Source organism: Grus americana, chromosome 3 (genome assembly GCF_028858705.1).
Source record: "Grus americana isolate bGruAme1 chromosome 3, bGruAme1.mat, whole genome shotgun sequence".
NCBI lineage: Eukaryota > Metazoa > Chordata > Aves > Gruiformes > Gruidae > Grus > Grus americana.
The window spans coordinates 126,077,244-126,097,411 of record NC_072854.1 but is presented as its reverse complement, the minus strand read 5'-3'; the positions used below and the strand labels follow the sequence as shown (position 1 = coordinate 126,097,411).

At 54.5% G+C, this 20,168-nt stretch overlaps 1 protein-coding gene across 6 annotated transcripts in view; it reads right to left on the bottom strand.

The window, feature by feature from the left end:
- SLC24A3 (solute carrier family 24 member 3) overlaps positions 1–20,168 on the bottom strand; it is a 212,238-nt gene that overhangs the window by 148,239 nt on the left and 43,831 nt on the right. For 2 of the 6 annotated variants that reach the window (XM_054822238.1, XM_054822239.1), the window contains exon 1: positions 18,262–18,645. The exons of 1 other annotated variant lie outside the window; for it this stretch is intronic. In XM_054822238.1, the coding sequence (XP_054678213.1) occupies positions 18,262–18,382 (121 nt within the window). In that variant the 5' untranslated portion in view covers positions 18,383–18,645. Of the gene's footprint in view, positions 1–18,261; positions 18,649–20,168 lie in introns of those variants that run through there. 3 more of the 6 variants (XM_054822241.1, XM_054822240.1, XM_054822242.1) reach the window with 3 other exon arrangements.

Genomic DNA, 20,168 nt, shown 5'->3' with positions numbered 1-20,168 from the left:
CTGTGGTCAGAGCACGAGGCGATGATCTCAGAGACTGAAGTTTAATTCCCGCTCGGCCACAAACTTGCTGTGACCTTAACCGAACGCTCACTGTCTGCCACCGGTTTCATCTTCCGCCTGGTTCAGCTCTGCACGAGGCCTGCTTCTCCCCGCACGTTTGTACGATTCCGAGCAGGAGGGAGATGCAATAACCGAACGCATCACGACACACGCGGCGCAGCTTAGGAAGGCGTTGCTGTAATCGGGAGGACAGGATGAAATCTCTATGCTGCGTGATGCAAACTAAGAGTTTCACTGCCAGGGACTGGGGCGTTCTCTCACGCTCACCAGTTAAAGGGCAATAAAGCAGTTTCAGCACCCCCGGTCACCGGTGCGAAAGCGCTCAGGGCCAGGGCACCCCGCACGAGAAGGGCCGTCGGAGGCGAAGGAGCGACGCGCTGGCAGCGCGTTAGTTACCGCGTCGGCCCTGGAGCCCCCCGCCGCCGTGGTCCCGCGCCCCGGCTCCCATCGGCAGCTCAGCCAGACGCTGAGAGGATGCTTTAACCGTGAGCACGCTTCTCCTTTCTCGCTTGCTTCAAAAATTGGGAAGTCTCCCCAAAAGCTGATTTTAAGTAACTGTTTATACAGACTGCACGCGTTCCCATTTTACCTGTCTTTTCACTTCCCCAGAAGTTGGAGATAAAGCCAAAAGCAACAGCATTTTTTCCTCAAGGAAAGCAGAGGAAAAAATTAGATGAAAAAGTCTCATTGACAAGAAAGTATGGAAGATGATGATTGGTTTTTTTCTCTAAATCTGTGAGCTCTGTGACATTTTATATTCTAATAAAACAGGCATTTTGATACAGGTTTTTATTTACAAATAAACAGGAGGGTTTTTTTAAAAAACCTGACCATCAAAAAGCTAGGCTCTTTTTAGGTCCACTAGTTCTCCAGGTCAGTAAAACGCCTCCACCTCAGACCAACCCTGAGGTACGACTCATCTTTTAGGTAAGGCACAGACTCCACGGGACCCCATGGATTTCTGCACGCACTTCCCACTATCCTGAACAGTGCTGGGTTTAGGCTTAGTTAACTGAAGATAAAATCTCCTGTTCACTGTCCTGTGCCAAAACCCGTCACTGGATGTGTGATTATTCCAGGCTTCCTTGATTGTTCATTACCAGTTTCTGCAGAAATTTATGTTTTCTTTATGATTCATCTCAGCTTGACCATTGAATTGACCATTCCCCCCTTCTTGCTTTGCACACAAGTGCAAAAGGAACAGTTTAGCACCTGGTAAAAAAATACTGCTTTTAAAATCTCCCGGTCGTGCCTCCTGTGATTCAGCTCCTCTCTAAACTAAACAGTGTTTTTCCCCTTAGGATAATCTTTTCACGCCTCTAATAATTTTTCATAGTTTTTCCCTGGACGTTCCTCTACGCCCCTGCTTAAACCACACGTGATCCTCAAGGTGACAGTTTCCCACTGATCTCTGCAGCAGCACTCAGTATTTTTAGCCTGATCCTCTACTTTCATTTCTCAGGGGTGTCAACTCTTCCGCTGGCACTCTCATTTCATTAACATTTCACCTGTTACAAATGGAAGGTCTGGACGCTGTTGATATTATCTCTGCTGCTTGGCAGCCGCTGACTGCCAGGCATGATTTCCACTGCGCCCTGGCACAGTACATCTTTCCTGACAGAGCTGTTGCCTGTTTCTTCTGCCCTGTGACATTCCAAAAACCGGGACAATCTCCTAATACCGGCCAGCAAACTCCGCTTCTGCCTCCCACCGCTGCTGTGGCTGCTGCAGAGGGGATTTCAGGGCTAGACAAAGCAGCATCCCTTGCATTACCCCGCTGTACGTGCCAGCACCCTCTTTCCCCCCCGCCATGGGAAGTTTTCGGCGGCATAAAAGGAAGATGGGCAATAACCCCCCCTCCCTAACACATGCTCAGGGCAGCTCCTCTCCCTGGTCCAAGCTCCTTCCCGCGCATCCCCCCGAGCCACGCTCCTTGCCCCGCTCCCCGCGAGGGACGTGGGGCAGCCCCGAAGCGCACGCGGGCTCCCTGCTCTTCCCTTTTTCTGCATCTCACCAAAACTCTCTCTGAGCTCCCTTCTTGCGTCAGCAACCTCCTCAACTCAATTCACCCAGCTCCTGGCAATGCAAAGGCGCTGTTCGAAATCTTCCCAGGCCACCGTCCAAAACAGGGGCTTTGGACGGAGCGGTGAAACCAACAGGAAAGGTCTGGAATGGCTGAAAAGGCAGCAACTGAGATCCTCACTGTGATCAAACAGATCCTTGCTTCTGGGAAGGCTTGGGTTGTGTGTTGCAGTGAGAGCACAATTCTCTGGAAGAGATATTTACCTGTTAAAAAGCAGTGAAAAATTAGTTGCAATCCAAACCCATGTGACAGGGGCAAATACTTGGGGTTTGACTGGGGGTTTGTTCGTTTAGGAGCTGAACATTCACTGCTCCTTCCCCCACATTTATGTATTCCTCTCCTAATTCTGAGCTGACACAGTGGGAGGAAAGACGGTTTTGTGTCGGATGAAATGTTTTAGTCAACCTGGAACGAAGTATTTTATTTTGGTTTGTCCTCTTTCACACTTTTAGCTAAATATAATTCTGCAGAATTAAATTTAGTCTGAAAATATCATGAAGACATGCTGGGAAAAGAACCATAGCAGATTTACGCCACTCCACCAAAAAAACCACCAACCCAAAAAACCCAAAACCCAAACCATGACTTTTTTGCAGTTAAATTCTGAAATACATTAAACGAGTGACCCTTGCAGCTTTGCCTACACAATCAGCACTGACTTTACCCCACAAGCCGAGGGCCCGCTGTGTGCCCCCGATTCCCCCCCCAGCGCAGCGGGGCACGCAGCGGGCCACGGCTGGAGGGGGGCTCCAGCAGAAGGGACGCCGGCGCTGGCAGCAGCGTCTCCCGAAGGTACCAGAGGGCAGCAGCCCCCGCAGGGTCCCCGGCCGAATGCGCCCGAGTCCCGGCCAGCGTCAGGGGCAGCGCGGGGCGCCGGGGATGGGCTCCCCGCCGAGAGGGACGGGGCGGCTCGGCCTCCGGCACACAGCACCCCGCGCCCCGGAAAGACATGCCCGCTCTCTGCTGCACCCAAGGAACCAGGAGCTCCTCTGGCAACTGCCGCTACCTGAACAGACAGCAACCAGCTCGGGGTAGAAGTCCCGAGGGTGCAAATCCACCCGCGGCACAGCAAGGTGAGGAAGGGCAGAATCTGCGCAGAATCGACTCCTCCACCTCTTTCCCACGCCTCTGTGCCAGCTCCCGGCAGAGCCCAGCCAGGCTCAGCATCGCTCTGCGCCGTGGCGGCAAGGCTGAAGGAGCTGGAAGCCTGACGGACACGGCCCCCGCGCTGCCTCGGCTCACGGGGGCTGCAGAGGGGGAACCAACGGCCAGAAACGGAACCGATCAGAGCAACGCACAGAGGGCAGGAGCGGACCCCCCTTCCCTCCCTGAACGTGACCCTCCCGCCGATGATGGATGCAACAGGCCTGCTGTGTCCCTCCAGTGAGCTGGGTGTTGCAAGCACGACGAATAAGCCACCCCTTTCAGGAAGAAAAAAAAAAAAAAAAAAAAAAAAAAAAAAGACTGTCATAAGGCCTGGCTCCCAGTCTGGTATCCAAACACCAGAACGCTCTGATGATTGGGAAGCCATTGCAAAAGAGCAGAAGAGGGGGTTTTTTCATGCTTTTCTTCACAGACGATAAAGAAAGTGGATCTTGCAAAAAATAAACAAGCAAAAGGGAAAAAGGAGCTTTTGAGTCCGATTTCAATACAAACATGTTTTTCGAGTTAAAAAGACCACTTCTCCCTTCCCGTTGCTTACAACTCTTTTCCCCTTGTGTCTCCCTGCAACAACACTACATAAATCTGTAATTGTAATTTGATTAATCGTTATTATTTACTGCTTCCACAGTGCTGGAAACATGCTAGGCACTTTGCAACACAGACACAAGGTCTCAGCCCCAGAGAATACATCAGCTCTGATACTGAACTCCACTGTGCGACACTGAATCTGGATTTGCTCCCTAAAAGCACTCTTTGCGTGCTGTGAAATTCAGGAACCCTCACTGACAGCCACAGAGGGAAACAGAAAGCAGGAAACCCCACCGAGACATTCGCAGGAGGGCAGGCTGGACTTCTGCAACCCTCACAAATCTCCCAGGCGTCGCGCTAAGGCGTCGCATTCACCTACCTGCTACGCCGGCGCACGTAAAACTGCGGTGGAGCTACGGTAAGAACGGGGGGTAAAACATAATGAAATGAGAGCATGGAGGAGGTGGGAAATGTGAAGTGAGCAGTGAGGTCAACGGGTGTGAGTTTGGGCCTGGTGGATGGGCAATACTTCCCCTTTTTCTGTACCTGTTTAGAAAACCCCACGAGACTCAGCTTTTATCACAGGTAAGGACGTGCTGAAGGGCGGCCGCTGGCCTCATGATTGATGCTGTGCCTTCTTCCCTAAAACCTGAATTCCCTGCACTTAATGCATCCCTTTCGTTTCCAGCGCATGGGGCTAAAATTAACACCAGATAGCAAGCACCACAGAAAGAACCACAACGAGGAGCTCAAGAAAGGCTGCGAAGGCTTGCACCCCACACGCAGCATCTTCTGATGCTTCGGGGTGCTCGTGGTCCTTCGCTCAACCCCGTTCTCTGCCACTGGCCATCAAGCAGATCTGGTCTGGAGCTGCCACGACAAGCTTGCCGCAGGCAGACAGGCTCCAGGAGCAGGAGAGAACATCCATCAGCTCTCCTCTTGGTTCTTCAACAAAGCGGACAGAAGCACGATGCTTCCTATGCTGCTACATCAGCAACTCCATCTTGAGAAAATGAGCAAAGTACTAGCTCCAAAAAAAAAAAAAAAAAAAATCTCCCAGGTACCATCAGCACCTCCTCTCTATCAACCCTCAACATTACCCCTTCTCACCAGTTCTCCAGCCAACAAACATCTCCCTAGGTTTACCGTGAACTGTGCCCGCCAAGGGTCCCAGCTGCAGGCAGGTTTCTGCCCTCATTCAGACTGATCTATGTGTCACTAAGCCAGATTGAAAATTACCTCAGTGACACAGAGTGCCTTCCCTACGGTACCCGCTTAATTAAATATTGAAAGAGCTATTACCTTTCAGGGATGCCTGTGCACTGGCTGTGTCCATTATTTATAACATAATGTATTCATTATGCATTTTATCCCATGCTCCTATCTGCTGATCTCATAACAGGCCCTCAAAAACAATTTTAAGCAATTAATCCTACCTTAATTACAGACAAATATATATATAAGCCTCAGGACATCTCTTTCTTATATTTATTAGACGTAAGTAAACATATCTAGAAATAAATCTGGTAATCGGGACGGAGAGGGACAAAGCCCTCCACCAGCTGTGGGAACCGCGGAGCTGGAGACAGGCACGTTTTAATCAGCCACAGTGAAATTGCCAGCTTCGTCCGTCTGGAAAAAAAGTGAGATGTGTCCCGCTGCAGCTTCCCTCCCACGACAGGTTCTTCTAATAAAACCGCACCAGTAGACGCTGCCGCCTCTCTCCTCTTTCACGCTGACGATACACGCCAAGGCTTATCGCTACACGCCAAGGCTTATCGCACCAAAATACCCTGGTTTTCCCTGCCTCGAGTCCCCGGCACGGCTATTTTCCCAGTCAACAGGTGTCACCACTGAGCCGTCTCAGGTTGTCCCCCGTCCTCTCCTCCTCCAGCTCAGAGCTAGGCCTTCGCTCCTGCGGACAAACCCGGCTGCAAAGCCCCAGCTCATCTTGGCACACGGGTGCCAGCTCCCCTGGGGAGGATCGGCCACGTAACGGGGCAGGGAGCACTCAGGTCACGTCCTGCTCGTTTGAGTCTGCTTTGTCCCGTCAGGGTCACTTCTCTCAGCCCCGCGCGAGGAAGTTAGCGGTGGGACTCCCTCCAGCAAGAACCGTTGGGCCTTGTGCATCTCAACGCAGCCCTGTTCTCCCTCCCACGCCCCTTCCAGCACGAAGGGTACTGAGAAGACTTCTCAAGGGATGGGGAGGGGGGTGGAGGGAAAAGGAAAACGAATCTCTAGACAGGCCGAGGAAGCACCTTGTACATTTTGGCTCCTGCAGGAGAGACACTGTAATTTTGGAAACACCAGTTTCGGCTCTTTTCTGAAGAGCCCCGGTCACGTACAGGAAAAAAAATGCAATCGTCATTAATACTCCTATTTTGTGCAAGTTCACTGGCTTACCGGAACTAACTCCTATGTTTAGCATCCATGCTGGGAAGTCTCTCACTTCAGAGGGTGTCTCCTGGTCCAACACAGCGATCACAAGTTCTCCGACGCTGAGCACACGGGTCAGCCCCCGATCCACGGCACGCAGCTCCCCGGCGCAGTTCCCGGTACCCAAGCTGGGGACAGGATCCCCCTGCTCTGCCTCAGGGCACGGCGGCATCCCAAGCCAGATGCTGGAAGGGATCTGAGAGCGGTACAAGTCCAGCACGGACCCGGAAACATCTGCTTCACGCAGGGAGCCTCTGAGCGAGGGAGGGAGAGGGACACGGTGCGATGGTGTCGAGGTGTGCTGCAACCCACGGATGCAAGCCTGACCAAACGGCCCTCAAGGAGTAACTCCAGATGGCCGAAGCTAGAACAGCCCTGTCTCTTCTGATCCTTCCCCCCACGGAGAAAACAGCACAAGGAACGCAGTGGTCTATGATGATGCCATCTCAATATTCGGAAATGTGGAAAGCGGAGAGGAAACAGCGTGTCATGCCCATCCTTGAGAAGAATTTAATGAAAACCCCATGCCAAAACCAAGCGAGGACCCAAAGAATAAGATCTTTGTCACCCTTGAAACCAGTAGAGAAAACTATCATCGGCTTCGACGGAGTTTAGCCTGGCCCTCAGAGGTACTGCCAGGGCGCCATTACCATACGAACCCTCTGAGACATTTCGGAGGGTGAGTTCTGTACTAAGCCTTGGCTGAAGTTTGGAGAGGAAAGGCAGCCTGTCCCTCCGAACAGATGACGTGAATGCACTCCCTCTCCAAACCGCTCACTACGCTCTTACTCTTCGCGCCTAGGGAATGCTTCCCTACCTGCCGAAAAAGACCCAAAGGCGGACGCAAGCCCAAAGAGTACCAGTCCTGAGCAGCACGGCAGCACCTCAGCCATCGTCCCCCGAGAAACGAGCCTGGCCCAGCTCAACTCAGTCCCTCGCTCACACAGAGAAAGGGCATCTTTCTCGTCAAATCCCAACCTGGAACTTTCCAAAGTATTTTAAGGAAATAAATATCACTACAGGGGAAAAAAAAAAAAAAAAAAAATCAGAGATCCTGGCACAAAAGGGCGGTACTCCACATCATACCAGAATCAAGAGGTTGACGCTGTCCTTTCTTTACAAGGCTCTAAGAACGGCAGGACCCTCCAAGAATCGGCACGCATGCTTTATTTACCCTGAAGTGAGACTCTGCAGACCCGCGTTTAATTCGCCGCTCTGCTGTTAGCCCGCGAGGTGACCTTGGACAAGTTGTTCTGTCCAGATTCTCAGCTGGTGTCAGCTGGCACCGTGCCACCACGGTCACTTTAAACAATTTGAGACCGCCGTCCCACCGCCCGCGGGTCCGCAGCCTCCCTCTGCAAACAGCGCTGCCCGCCGGCACGCGGCCCCGCTCCGGAGATGCTGTGGGAACCTGCGCTAAGCGACAGGTACCGGGATTAACAGGATCCTGCTTCCCTTGGAAAAAATACGTGGTTTTCACTAAGATGAAACAAAAAGCCTTTGTTATTTAAAAGAAAAAAAAAATACCCTTATGATCAAGGCCTTAAAAACAAAACCACCGATGCTGTCATTTCATTTTACAGTCTGATGCGAAATCCCCAGGGATTTTAACTTCAGCACACAGCAACGGGTGGCGACTGATACTTTTTTTTTTCATTCTTCTCCTTTAAACCTCATTATCTTTCCAAAATCATCTCAAATTTCTCTCTCAACTTGCTTTCATCACCAGTGGCGTGTCGGAGTGCTTCTTCATCACGCTGAGAGGCCGAACACCCGACACCCTCCTGCAGGAAAGCTGGGTTTCGGGAGGGACCTGGGAGCTGCCAGATCTCGTGCTTTTCATCTCACCAAGCTCCTAAGACTCTAGCAGGGATCTATTAAAGACAAAAAAGGACCAATTCCTCCACCGAGATCCATCCGAGCAAGAAACCACCTGGTCTGAGAAAGCCGTTCTTTGGCAGCAGAAGCAGGCAGAGTTTCCCACGTTACGGTTGTTTTCCCTCCATGGGTAACGCACACCAGTGTGACCCTCGGGCCTGCCCCCCCACCGCCGGGCTGTCCCCAGCCCCACTCATCCTCACCGCACCAGGTGCCCACCCGTGCCCGTGGTCCAGCCCGACCTCCAGCCGTCCTCCCCGTACGGCGGGGCAGGGCCCGGGCTGGCGAGCCCCATCGTGCTGGCCACGGAGTCACACGTGGCTACCGGCCCTTCGGGCACCCGCTGCTCCCCCGCAGCACACAGCAACACCAAGCCAGCACTCCCACAAACGCTCTTTGGATCGTTTTTTGACCCCAGAGGCTTTTACGTTACTCGGTTACATTCTTGGAAAACTGCTCCGTTGCTGAACAAGCTTGATTTGCTGCCTCTTCTGATTTAGTGCAAGAATAAATCCAAAGAACATGAAACTCATAATTTTACCTTGTCAGCAGTAAAATTAACTTATGGGCTTTTTTAAGCATGGCTCCTTCTCCGTCCCCTCCGACGATACTGTTTTCTGAGGAGGAGTCCACAGCAAGCAACACCTTGCCGTGAGCACAACCAATGTAACCTGTTGAACGAGCGTTATCACGAACAAGCAAGCTACGTGTGAGAGTTTGCTGGGTTGGAAGGAAGCTTTTTGGGAGAAGGGTCTCTTTAGCTCAGTTCTCACAACAAGGCTCGTGAGAACGCCAGCACTAGCCAGCGCGCTCAATACGGTGGCAGGATGGTCTCTGCTCACCCACACGCGAGACACCACCTCTGCTCAGTCAAAAGACCTTAACCACAGTACCGTAGGTTGGGTACACCAAGGGAGCGGTCCACCCAGCCGTTCGGCAGCCTACGTCCTTGGCTGGATCAAGGAAATCTCTTTGCGCTGTGCAGTTTGGCAAGGCTGTTGTCCACAGGGCTCTACAGCACGCCGAGCCCTGCGGCGGCACCACGGCACCCTTCTGCAGAGAACGGAGCGGAACGCGTACGTCAGGTAGGATCACGGCCAGAATCCTCGCCAGCTCCTGCGCCACATGGCACTCATGAGCACGAAAGCAAGGCATTTAACAACTTGCCACCACCCCATGGAGTTGCACATCATACATATCTACTCTTTTTTAACAACAGAAATCAAACGCCATAAGCCTGTTAGCACACGCCACCGTGCGTACTGTCAATTGACACGGCTTATGTTCTTGTTTCCCCTAAAATGAACTGTTGCACTGTCTCAGTGCGTGCAATGTTCATTTAAAAGAGTTTCTTTCTGTGCTGTTCTCCCTGTGAGCTGGCAACAAAATACACATCAACTATCACGAAGAGGTGCTCTGAGAATTGGAGGGCAGATCTTCTCAGAAGAGAAAGGAATGTCCATGTAAGGCTCGTTTCTCCTCCTGCTTTATGTTACAGGATGTTCTGGCCATCTTAGGGAAAAAAACCAGCTGAGTCTATCTCCGAATGAGAATTATTTTAATAGCAGACCCTTCAGTTGTTTGTAGTTCAGTTAGCATGTTTTTGGCTTGCATATCAAAAAGATTCTTTTCCTGGACTTTAGCGGGCTCTTTCCTAACTGAGCTACGAAAATCTGTTTGCAGTTCTCGTTTGATAGGTGATGCCTGCTGCAGGAGCGAATGCTGCGGACGAGCCTTGGCATACCAAAGTTTTCTTTAGAAGAGCACGCTCAGCACTATCCAAACACGTCTTTCTCCTCTTCCACCACCGCAGCAGACGAGACGTACTGCGCTTACAGAGAACGCCCGGCTGCGCGCGCTTTCCATCCCTCGGCCGCCACGGGGCCACCAGAGACTTCCCGGGGTCGGTCTGCAAGGACGCGCCAGCACACCGTGGACTGATGCATAAATCCATCTGCAGATCTGCGCTCCGCCTGGGGCTCAGTCGCTCCTGCGCCGGGACAGTCCCACAAACTCCTCTCATACCTCAGTTTCCCCACTTTACGATTTGAGGACGTGCTCGCTCGCCGCCTTTCCTCCGAGGTTAACCTTGTACGCGCGCGAGCCCGCCTGAAGCGAAGCACGGTACCTCGCACGCTGCAGGTTAAGCGCTCGCCCCCTGGATCGTGGCCTAACTGCCTATGGACACACAAACATGGCTGGTGGCCAAAGTACCGCACACGCTACTGGAGGTATAGAAAGGTCAGACCAGACTGCGCATCTCAGCCGCTCAGCACAGCTGCTCGGCTCGCAGCTCGGCAAAGGAATGTTTCAAAACAACGAAATCGCTGCCTCCAAACCAGTTCTGACGCTCCCTCGTGCACAGGAGCGTTTTTCCTCCATGAAAGGTACGTCCCCTTCTCTACGCACATGCGCACATCCACCGGCACGGCACCCACGACCCGGCCCGCCAAAGGCAGCCTGCGGAGCTGAGGTAGGACGGGAGACGCGTTCTCCTCTCCTCTGGGCCTGCGGGCAGTTTCCAGGTCCCAGGCAGGACTTGGGGACCATCTGCTTCTCACAGGCAAGGCTTATAGGCAGATGACACTCAATCCCACCTCTTCAGCAGTCCCCGTTAGCCAAAACAGTCCAAAAAAGGCAAACGAAGTCCCAGCAAGTATTGCTGTCCCACACAGCCTTCTCCCTGGACACCACATCTGGACTCCTCTTCAACACCTCCCCTTTTTCAGAAGAGTAAGACCCAAGACTTCTTCCTGTAGCCTTTGTGCAGTGCTCCTAGTTAGTCTGAGGGACATCACCAACAAGATTTAGCTTAAACATCTTCAGTCCGCATCGAGCTTCAGCTTTTAATCCAGCTTGGTGTTGTCTCCAGTTACTGTGGGTGTCTATTCATCAGCCCTTGCTGCTGGATGCAACGTCCCATCCTGCTCCCTTTTGTCCTTCCTTACCCCCCAAACACACTGAGAACCCCCTCATTTCCGGAGTTTTCTCAGCCTGCTCCTAAAGAAAAGCTTAGCGCCTAGAGATTGTACCCGTTTTATTTTTCAATCTGAGCGTTAAGCCGACATCCAGCCATGCTATGGTACAAACACGTTGCACGTATTTAATGTCTTACAGAGGTACCGATGCTCCTTTGACGGAGCTGGCTCCATTGCCAAAGCGACGGAGGCCCCAACGCCCTCCAAAATCCCCAGGTACAGTGGGCTCATCCCACAGCCATCTCCGTATCACGGCAGCTTCGCTGCTCTCAATTTCCAAACTGACAAAATCAGACCTAAGCCTCGCCTGAACAGGCACTTTTCCGACTGCTGCAGAGACCTGACCTTCTGCGGAAGACGATGCAAGAAAAGATAACGTATACTTTGCTGGGAGACAAGATAAAGGGAGATGGAACTGCCCCTCAGGGGTTTCAAGTAGCTAACAGCAAACTCCGAGCCAGGATGCCCTTGGCAGTAAATAACGCAAGGACACGCTGTTCAGAGCTGGAGGAGAGTCTGACAGTCCGGCAACGATTCCACGGAGAGGCGGAGGTAAAACACCTTCATCCCTTTGGGTCAGCCAAGAATCCGTTTGTGAGCTGCAAATTACACGCATTTACCGCTTTCATTTTCACAGGATTTCCCTTTGATGCTGTGAGTAATGCAGCTTTGCTGCAGACCAGCCACAAAGACTTACTCGCTGTGTAACCTTACTCTTCTGAGAGCATGTCTACAGGACATGATGGTTAAAGTGGCAGGACTATAAACATCCCGCTCACATCAGAGCATGCCCACTGCTTCTTCCCAGAAAGCCACAGCAGCGGAAAAAAATTAGGATGAGGTTACCAATGGCTCTTGGCACCGGTCTGACTTGACTCGTGCTGCTACTAAAGGTAAAACCGAGAGCAGAACAAAGCTTTTGAAAATCCTCAGCCTTCTAAAATCCCATGCTTAAAGACTGGTCTAGAGAAGGACGTGGAAGACAAGGGTGGAAAAAAGCAAACACTTTTTTTTTTTTTTTTTTTTTTTTTCTTCCAGAAATGCACCACTGCAACTCGAGTGCCAGGTTGCCGGCTGTACAAAGCGGTGTGCCGCAGAACAGGTGGCAAAGCGCAGCCCGTGACGGCAAGGTGCGGCTCCCACCGCAGCGCAGCAGACGAGCACTGTGCCTGCGGAAGAAACCTGGATTTTTGCAGAAATTGCCTGAAGAAGTTGCACTGCCTTCTAAGTAATGGCAGTAACAAGATGCATCCCTCAGGCTCGATGCTCCGTGAACCCCATGTGGTTTTCATTTGAAAACACAAAACTCCAAAGTTTTCAGTGACAAGTTTCATGAGATCTGGCTCTTTTCTTCAAGTCTTATCTTAGGAAAGGCTCTATGAAAACTAAATTTTTTATGTGTCCTGGTGGACAGGAAAGCTAGAAAGAGTAACTTAAACCACTCCAAAGGCACAGAAACCAGAAGAGGGGGAAAAAAATTTAAAAAAAGATTATTTTTCTAGCTACCATAGAGTTGCCATCAATTTTAAGAGAGAAGAACGGAGACAAAACAGAGAAAAATGCCCTGGGGCAGACTAACACTTAGAAGCAGGGTCAGCTCCAGGGGTGAGGGGAGTTCTCCAGCTGCAGGGCTGGCCGCTGATCTCCTCAACGACCCTCTCCCATCCCGGGACAGATTCTTTTTCATAGTCTCACTCCCAGGAGGCTACAGGCATGAGTACCTGCCACATGGATATATGACACGTCCAACCGAGCCTTTCCTTCTGAGAATCTTTGACCAAAAATGGACAGCGTCACCAGCCAGCCTTCTCAACTTTAAGGACCATTTGAGATTCATAGCAGGAGGGAACTACTAGAAAAGGGCTTAGACAAAACCAATACGCCGTGCCCACCTCACCAGAAGCTCTGCCAGTCTGACCACGGCCACCGCCCAAGGGCTCTCTGTTCAGCCATGGCTCATGAAGACCCCTCACCAAGTCATTTTAGTGGGCTACTTTGCCAGAAAAGTTCCTTTATTTATCCTGGGCTAGTTTTCTGCTGGGTTAGCTTGCTAAAAAGACTCAGCTAAGGGCCACCGGAACGCCAAGACTCAGCTAAGGGCCACCGGAACGCCAAGACTCAGCTAAGGGCCACCGGAACGCCAAGACTCAGCTAAGGGCCACCGGAACGCCAAGACTCAGCTAAGGGCCACCGGAACGCCAAATCCCATGCAACAGGAGGCAAAGAGGGAAGGAGCAGCCACAGGCAGCAGACGGGGCAGGACTGAGCATTTACAGGTAGAGCAGCACAGGCAGACGTGGAGCCACGAGCCCACCTTCCCTTAACGGGCACGAAAGAAATAAAGACTGTTGAGTTTTTCTGCTATTCACCACCTCACAGCCTTGCGTTCGCCCCGTTTATAAACAGCTGGGGAGGCCAGCAAGCTTTTGCCTTCGTGCCCTGCCGAAGCCGGAACTCCCAAGCATCCTGCATCCGCATCCCGAGGACCAAGAGACCGTGCTTTTAGGTGGCGTGTGGAGTTTACCTCAGGCACCGAAGTTTGGCAAGTTGACCAGCCTGGCACACATCCCGGCACTTCCATAACGTTTTAATTAAGTGGACTCCAAGCATTGGCAGGTACGGAGATTTGGACATTTTTGAGGCAGCTCTTCAGGGAGACCCTGCAGCAAGCACAAGTTCAGAGCCAGGCGTACAAGCCCCGCTCTGTCAATACCGTAAGCAGATGCTGAGAGTTAAGCGCATCTCTAAGCACGTTCCCCCATGCTCCTTCCAAGCACAGCCGCATCCCTGCCGCTCCCCGAGCCGTAAGCTGCTCAATAGAAGACCTCGCTCTCCGTCGGCTGTTGGTGCAGGACCTTGAACAAGTACTAAATAAATGAACAAGTCATTTCCTGCAAGGCCAAACAAGCTCCCTGCCAAAGAGGTCACATACCACGCTCTGGCCTGATGCCTCTCCCTAGTTTATGAGGGTAAATTCCCATATCCAGGGGTCCAACGATTACAGCATTACATCTGGGCTAGGATTACTCTCACTGAAGCTAGAATTACGCTTCACTGAAGAGGTGAAGAAAACAACTGCTTTTGTGCTTTCATTGCACGACCTCTAAAGCTCGGTTTGGGTTTCTTGGTTTGCACAAACCAAAACATTCAAATGAAATCAGGGAGTTTTCGCTTAATTCCCAGCTAGAGGACCAGGATCTGTCACACCAAGGTTCTTCACCGCTATTTTGGCAGTAAGGAGATCTGTAAGGAAAAGCCCTTTGAGGCAGGGCCCATGACAAAGCGGTCAGGAGGAAACAGCCTACGCGGTTCATTCCAGTCTCGTGAGCTCCTCCAGCTAGCGCAGGGGCGGAAGGCGGACACGCTGGGATCTCTGCTCCCCACCTCCCATCACGCCACCCAGGATCGCTTAGAGGCTTTCTGTAAGTGTGGTACCGTGACATGGATGCTCTCAACCCGCCCGCAGCCCACCAGAAGGACCGGGCACCTATCAGTCCCGTCAAGACTGCCTGAGCTTTGGATTTGGAGTAAGTCTCAGAGCTAGTCAAAATGCACCTGGCAGGCCTTGCTCCACCATTCCGAATACTTCGCTCCTGTCAAGTTAGAACAAGACTTAAAAGCAACCCAAATCTTCCGTGCCTGAATCACGCGGGCAACTCTGTTTGCTTGGATGTGCCCATCCCCATGAGTAAGGGCTGCAGGATCAGACCCAGCTTTTCTTTTTCCTGCCAAAAGCACGCATACACATACACACAGAAAGAAGAAAAGAAAAATCGCACTGACTGATGCCCCTGCTATTTTTCCTGTCCACGACAGCAAACTGGTAAAAGGCCTGACTCAGAAGCCTCCCTTGAAAAACCTGACTCATCACAGTTTGGAAGATGGTCTCGTATAATGAAGGAGTCTCTTCTCCGCTCCTCCCTCTCTTTACGAGAGAAAATTTAAGAGTCAGACTGATGGGGGGGGGGGGGGGGGGCGTGGGGAGAAGGAGGGGAAAAAAAAGAAAGGCAAGCTTCATGCTTTGTTTGGCTCTTTCTGCAAGGATGGCAGAGTCAGGTAGAGTTTTGGAAACAACTCACGCTTTCCAAGTTAACGAGATGTTTCTGTAACTTTCCTTCACCTCCAGACCCCTTCAGCAGACCGAAAAGAGTATGGCAGTCCAGCGGTTGGCAGCTGTATCTTGGGTCTGCAGAGCTGTGTTTGATCTCAGTCACACCTCTTATTTACCAGTGTGACTTCCTTCACGTCAGCGCATAACCACGGACTTACGCTGCCTGGAAGAGAGAAAGAGGCACCCCAGCTGTACGTTCACTGCCCAGATGAACTTTGTGAACTTGGATTTCTTCTTAATCTGCGCTGTATCCATTTTTGAAAGCCTGAGCCTTGTGGAACATAAAGATCTTTGGAATGACCTTCACGTGAACATTATAATGTCATAACACTTTGTTAGTACACATCATTTAGCATCAGGAGATCTCAAAGCGACCCGAAAAGGAGGCCTCGTTTTAGAGACCCAGCCAAGCGAGACACGAAGAAGTGAAGTCACCCACAAAAGCAGCGGGAGCCACCAGAACAGAAACCCAGACCTCGTGCCCTACCCTCCAGGGTCGCCCACTACAGACGGTTTATCAACTAAAACGCAGTGGTTACCTGCCTCTTCAGGAAGAGCTCTGCTTCTTGCAGGTAGATGCAAGTACGTACACCTTCCGAATGAGGCTTTGGCACCTCGCACCCCTCTGCAAACAGAGGTCACCCGTGTCTCGAAACACCGTGCTCCCCCGGATCCAGGTCGTGGCAGAGACGGTGGCTGAGCGGAAGGGGACTAACTAAGAAAAACAGCAGCATTGAAAGCTAGAATGTATCATCTAAAAAGGTGATTCAAGCCTAGGGTTGCTGGGCTGGATCCCACCTCGATGCAAAGGCTCTACAGGAGCAGCAATCACTCCGGCGTCTCCGCCGCACCCCAACGAAACCTATGCCCAGCATTACCCCACCGTCAGCCTCTCTGGCATCAAGGATGCGAGCGAGCTGCGCGTCAGCCACGCGCACGGCACATCAGCCACGGACACTGTGCGTACTCCGAATACCACGCGCCCCTGCTAGTGAAAACTGCCCCGGAGCGCAGGGCCAGGCTGCCGCCTCCTGCCAGGGGAGCGCGAAGGGAGATGCTATTTGATGTAAAAGCACCGCAGTCCAGTCCAAAGTTTGCATTCGATCTTAAACCACAGGTTTTTACATGGGAAGAATGTCTGTCACTAAATCAAAATGTATCTTTCCCCCTCCTATCTAATCACGACACGCACGAGCTCCAGAGCTCCATCAGGCTGCTGGCTGTGAGCGGGGTTCCCGAGAGAGCCCAGTCACTTCTATCCCACGAAGAGGCAGCGGATGCAGTGGGTGCCGAGGAACATTTCCACCTGCGAAATGATTCTTCTCGTTGTCGCTCCGGGCTCTGCACAGCAGCAGACACACAGGGTGCCATGTCTATTGCGCCAAACGTTACTTCTCATCTCTCGGATTAATTTCAAGCCAACTCTGATCACAGACAACATGAGATACTTTCCCACGCCGAAGCAAGAAAGCGAGAGCCCTGACAAAAATCAGCAGTGCCAGCTGGGGAACACTTTGGGCAATTCAAGCGAAACACAAATTTATCTGCGGCACGGACTTTTACAGCCTGCGCCGCCTTTACTCACAGGACGGAGCTCCCTTCCGCATCGGCGGGAAAACCGCGTTCAAGGAGAGCAAAACACGGGATGGAAATCCACGCTACCCGTCAGACAGAAGAGCGCACTCTGCGGCCCGTTTAACACCAGTCTGAAATTTGCCTTTGCTGTGTAATCTACACTTCATCATGTGGCCAAGGCAAGCAGCCAGTCTGCTCCGCTGGAGATGGCTTGGTTTCCCACCGACAGAAAGCAGGAGAAGACCACAGGTCTGGCCCCACCGGCACGAGAGGCAGAGTACACCAGAGGAAGCACCTTCTCGCCCGCAGTCTCTAGAGCTTATGTAAAAGGCCCGGTATTAGTGTCACACGTCTGTGTATATTGTGTGGGTAGACCTGAATAGCCTTAAGTACATGGGTACACCCCTGTTTACTTACGATGATGCTCACGTCCGTCTTTCCTGGCTTTACTTCTCAGAAGCAATCACCACATTTGTGAAAAACAAGCCTAACTTTTAGAATACACGTATTTAAAAAAAAAAAAAAAAGTAAGTCTGATTAATTTAAGGGCATTAAAGTCCCACATCTTAAAAACCCATCCAAGCACTGTTACACTGCACAAGAAAAACCGCGTTCAAGCCTTAGCTGGTGTTTGCGCTCTTTCCTAAACATCAGAGCATTCCTTACACCATGCTGGACACCGCGAAACCCTTAAGACGCGTCTGTTTATTTAAAAAGCAAATTCAAGTCACGGAGGGGTACGCTCTCCTTCACTTAAAGGAAAATAAGCCTTGCGTAAATTCTGCTTACACTCACATATTTGCAATGCAAAATATAAATCGCTTGCTATCACCCTCTCGGCGCGGCTGGTTGCAAAACGAAGCGGGAGACGGCCGCTCAACGCCCGAGATCGAGCGTCACTCTCCCAAAAACCTTCTCCTCGCAAAACGGCGCCCGTCCGCCCTGCCCCGAGCCCCCGCACGGCGGGAGCCCGCAGGTACCGGCAGCCCGCGGCCGGCTCCCGCCGGAGACCAGCGCGCCCCGTCCCCCGCCGGCACCCGAGCGCCGCGCACCGCCGGGGGGTCCCCGGCCGCCGGGACCCGGAGGGACCCGCTCCGCTCCGCTCCGCCGCCCGGCCGCGGCCCCGCGCAGGCGACGGCCCCGGCCCCGGCCCCGCGGCAGCTCCCTCCCGCCAAGTTCCTCTCCTCTCCCGGGGCCGCCGCCACCCCCGCCGCACACGGGGAGGGCTCCGGCCGCGGCTCCGACCCCCGGGGCGCGGGAGCTACCACCGACCCCGGCGGGCTACCACCCCCCTCCCCTCCCCGGCGCCCGAGGAGGGCGTGCGGGTGCCGGGGGGTGCCGGGGGGGGCGCGCGTCACCTCCGCGCAGGTGCCCCCCACCCGCCGCCGCGGCCCCGCGCCCTGCCCGCCGCCCCCCAGGGCGGCCCCCCGGCCCCGGCGCAGACTCACCGCCGCGGCCGGCCGCGCAGCCGGCCAGGAGCAGCGCCAGGGCGGCCAGGGCCCCCAGCTGCCCCCGCAGCAGCTCCCCGCGCCGCCTCCGCCGCCGCCGCTCCGCCGCCGAGGCGCCCATCGCGGCCGCTCCGCTCCCGCGAGCCGCGCCGAGCCGCGCCGAGCCCAGCCGGGGCTCCGCAGCGCCGCCCCTGCCCGCCCCCCGCCGCCGCCCGCCGCCTGCGCGCCGGCCGGCCGACCCACCGCCCCTGCGCGGCGCGGGCAGCGGGCGCGGCCAGGCGGGACGGGACGGGACGGGACGGGAGGGGAGAGGATGGATGGATGGGAGGGCGGGCGGGCGGACGGATGGATGGGGGCGGCGGGGGCCGAAACTTCCCGGCCGGCCCCCAGCCCCCTCCCCGCCGCCGGCGTCCGGGGCGGCTTCCTGGGCGGAGAGGGGGCGGGGAGCTGGCACCGCCCGTCCCCGCGCCGCCCCGCCGCGCCTCGAGACCCCCGCGCGCCCGCGGCTGAGCAGCCTCCCGCGGGACGGCCCCGCGCTGCAAGACGTGGTCCCGCGTGCAGCGGGCACGGGCGCAGCGCCGCGCGCACCGCACACGAACGTTCGCCCGCGGGGCTCGAGCCGCACGCGCAGCCTGCTCCGTCCCGGCGCCGCCAAACCCCGCGAGCGCCGCCGCACGCGCCAGCCCCGCCCGGCCGCGGCCCTCCCGTCAGCTCGCCCTTCCCGGGGCGAACGGGGGCGTTCGGCGTCGCCTTGGGGCTGAAACCGCTCCGCCTGCTGCTGCAGCGCTGGAAACCAAAAGAGCGCCGAGCCGCCCGGAGCCCCGTCGCCGCTCGCCGGAGGCTCCCCAGTCTGAACGGGAGGCAGCCCTCGCCGCAGTTCCCTCGCGTTCCGCGCTCTGAGGCGTTTTTCTCCCCGCTTTCTCACACTCCGCTCTGAACTTTTTGCCGGGTGAGCAACCGCCCGCTCCACCTGCCCTTCCAACGTGTCCTGCGCACGGCAGGCGAGGGCAGACGTCCCGCGGGCGCCGTAACCGCCGCGCCTCTGGGTGTGGGCCCAGGCGCGGACGTGGGTGCAAGCCGGTCGGCCGGGCTGTGCTGGCACCCGGGTTCGTGCACCGCCACGGAGCTGTGCCGCTGGCTGCGGCGCAGGACAGCCCGTGCGCGGCCACTTCATCCGTCCACCGCCGGCTTCCAAAACCCGAGCCGGCCTGAACCTTTCCTGCCGCCTCCCCTGTTTAAAATCACAATTGTTACTGCAACACTAACACAAACACCTACTGCCTGCGCTGAAACCGGGGCACCGCGCGCACCTGAGGAACCAGCCGCCTCGGCGGAGCCTGCGGTTGTGAAGAAACGCCATTATCCCCCCAGTCCAGGAAGGGCGCTGGAGTCTGATGACATAATCTGTCCGGGGAAGTAGAATGAACCTCTGGCAGGGTCTGGGTTTGAACCCTGCGTCCCTGAAACCAGAGCCAGGGTTTGGGACCTCTCCTGGGCCTCCCAGCCCCCCGGTGCTGACATCCCAACAGCGGCGTCAGCGAGCGAGCTGGCGACACAGAGAGGCGCTGGCTGAGATCAACAAGAGGAGAGAGCGTGAAAGCATGGGCAGCGCTGTCTTCAGCGCGAACACGCTGAATTCAATCAAAGGAGATTGGTGCAACGACAGAGCAGAAACTCTCCAAAAATATTTCAGACGCTTCATCGTTTCAAGTTAAAATACTTCTGACAAAAACCCAAGCCGCAGGCAGCAGCATGGAGAGCGCTTTCTGGTCCTCGCCCGTGCGAGGCTCTGCTCCTCCTGCACCGACCCGGGGCTGGCCCTCACCGTGGCGGGGCTCTTTGGCACAGCGTGCGACCGAAGCCCTCGCGAGCTGGCTGAAGAGGTGGCAGGCGCTCGGCAGGCACGC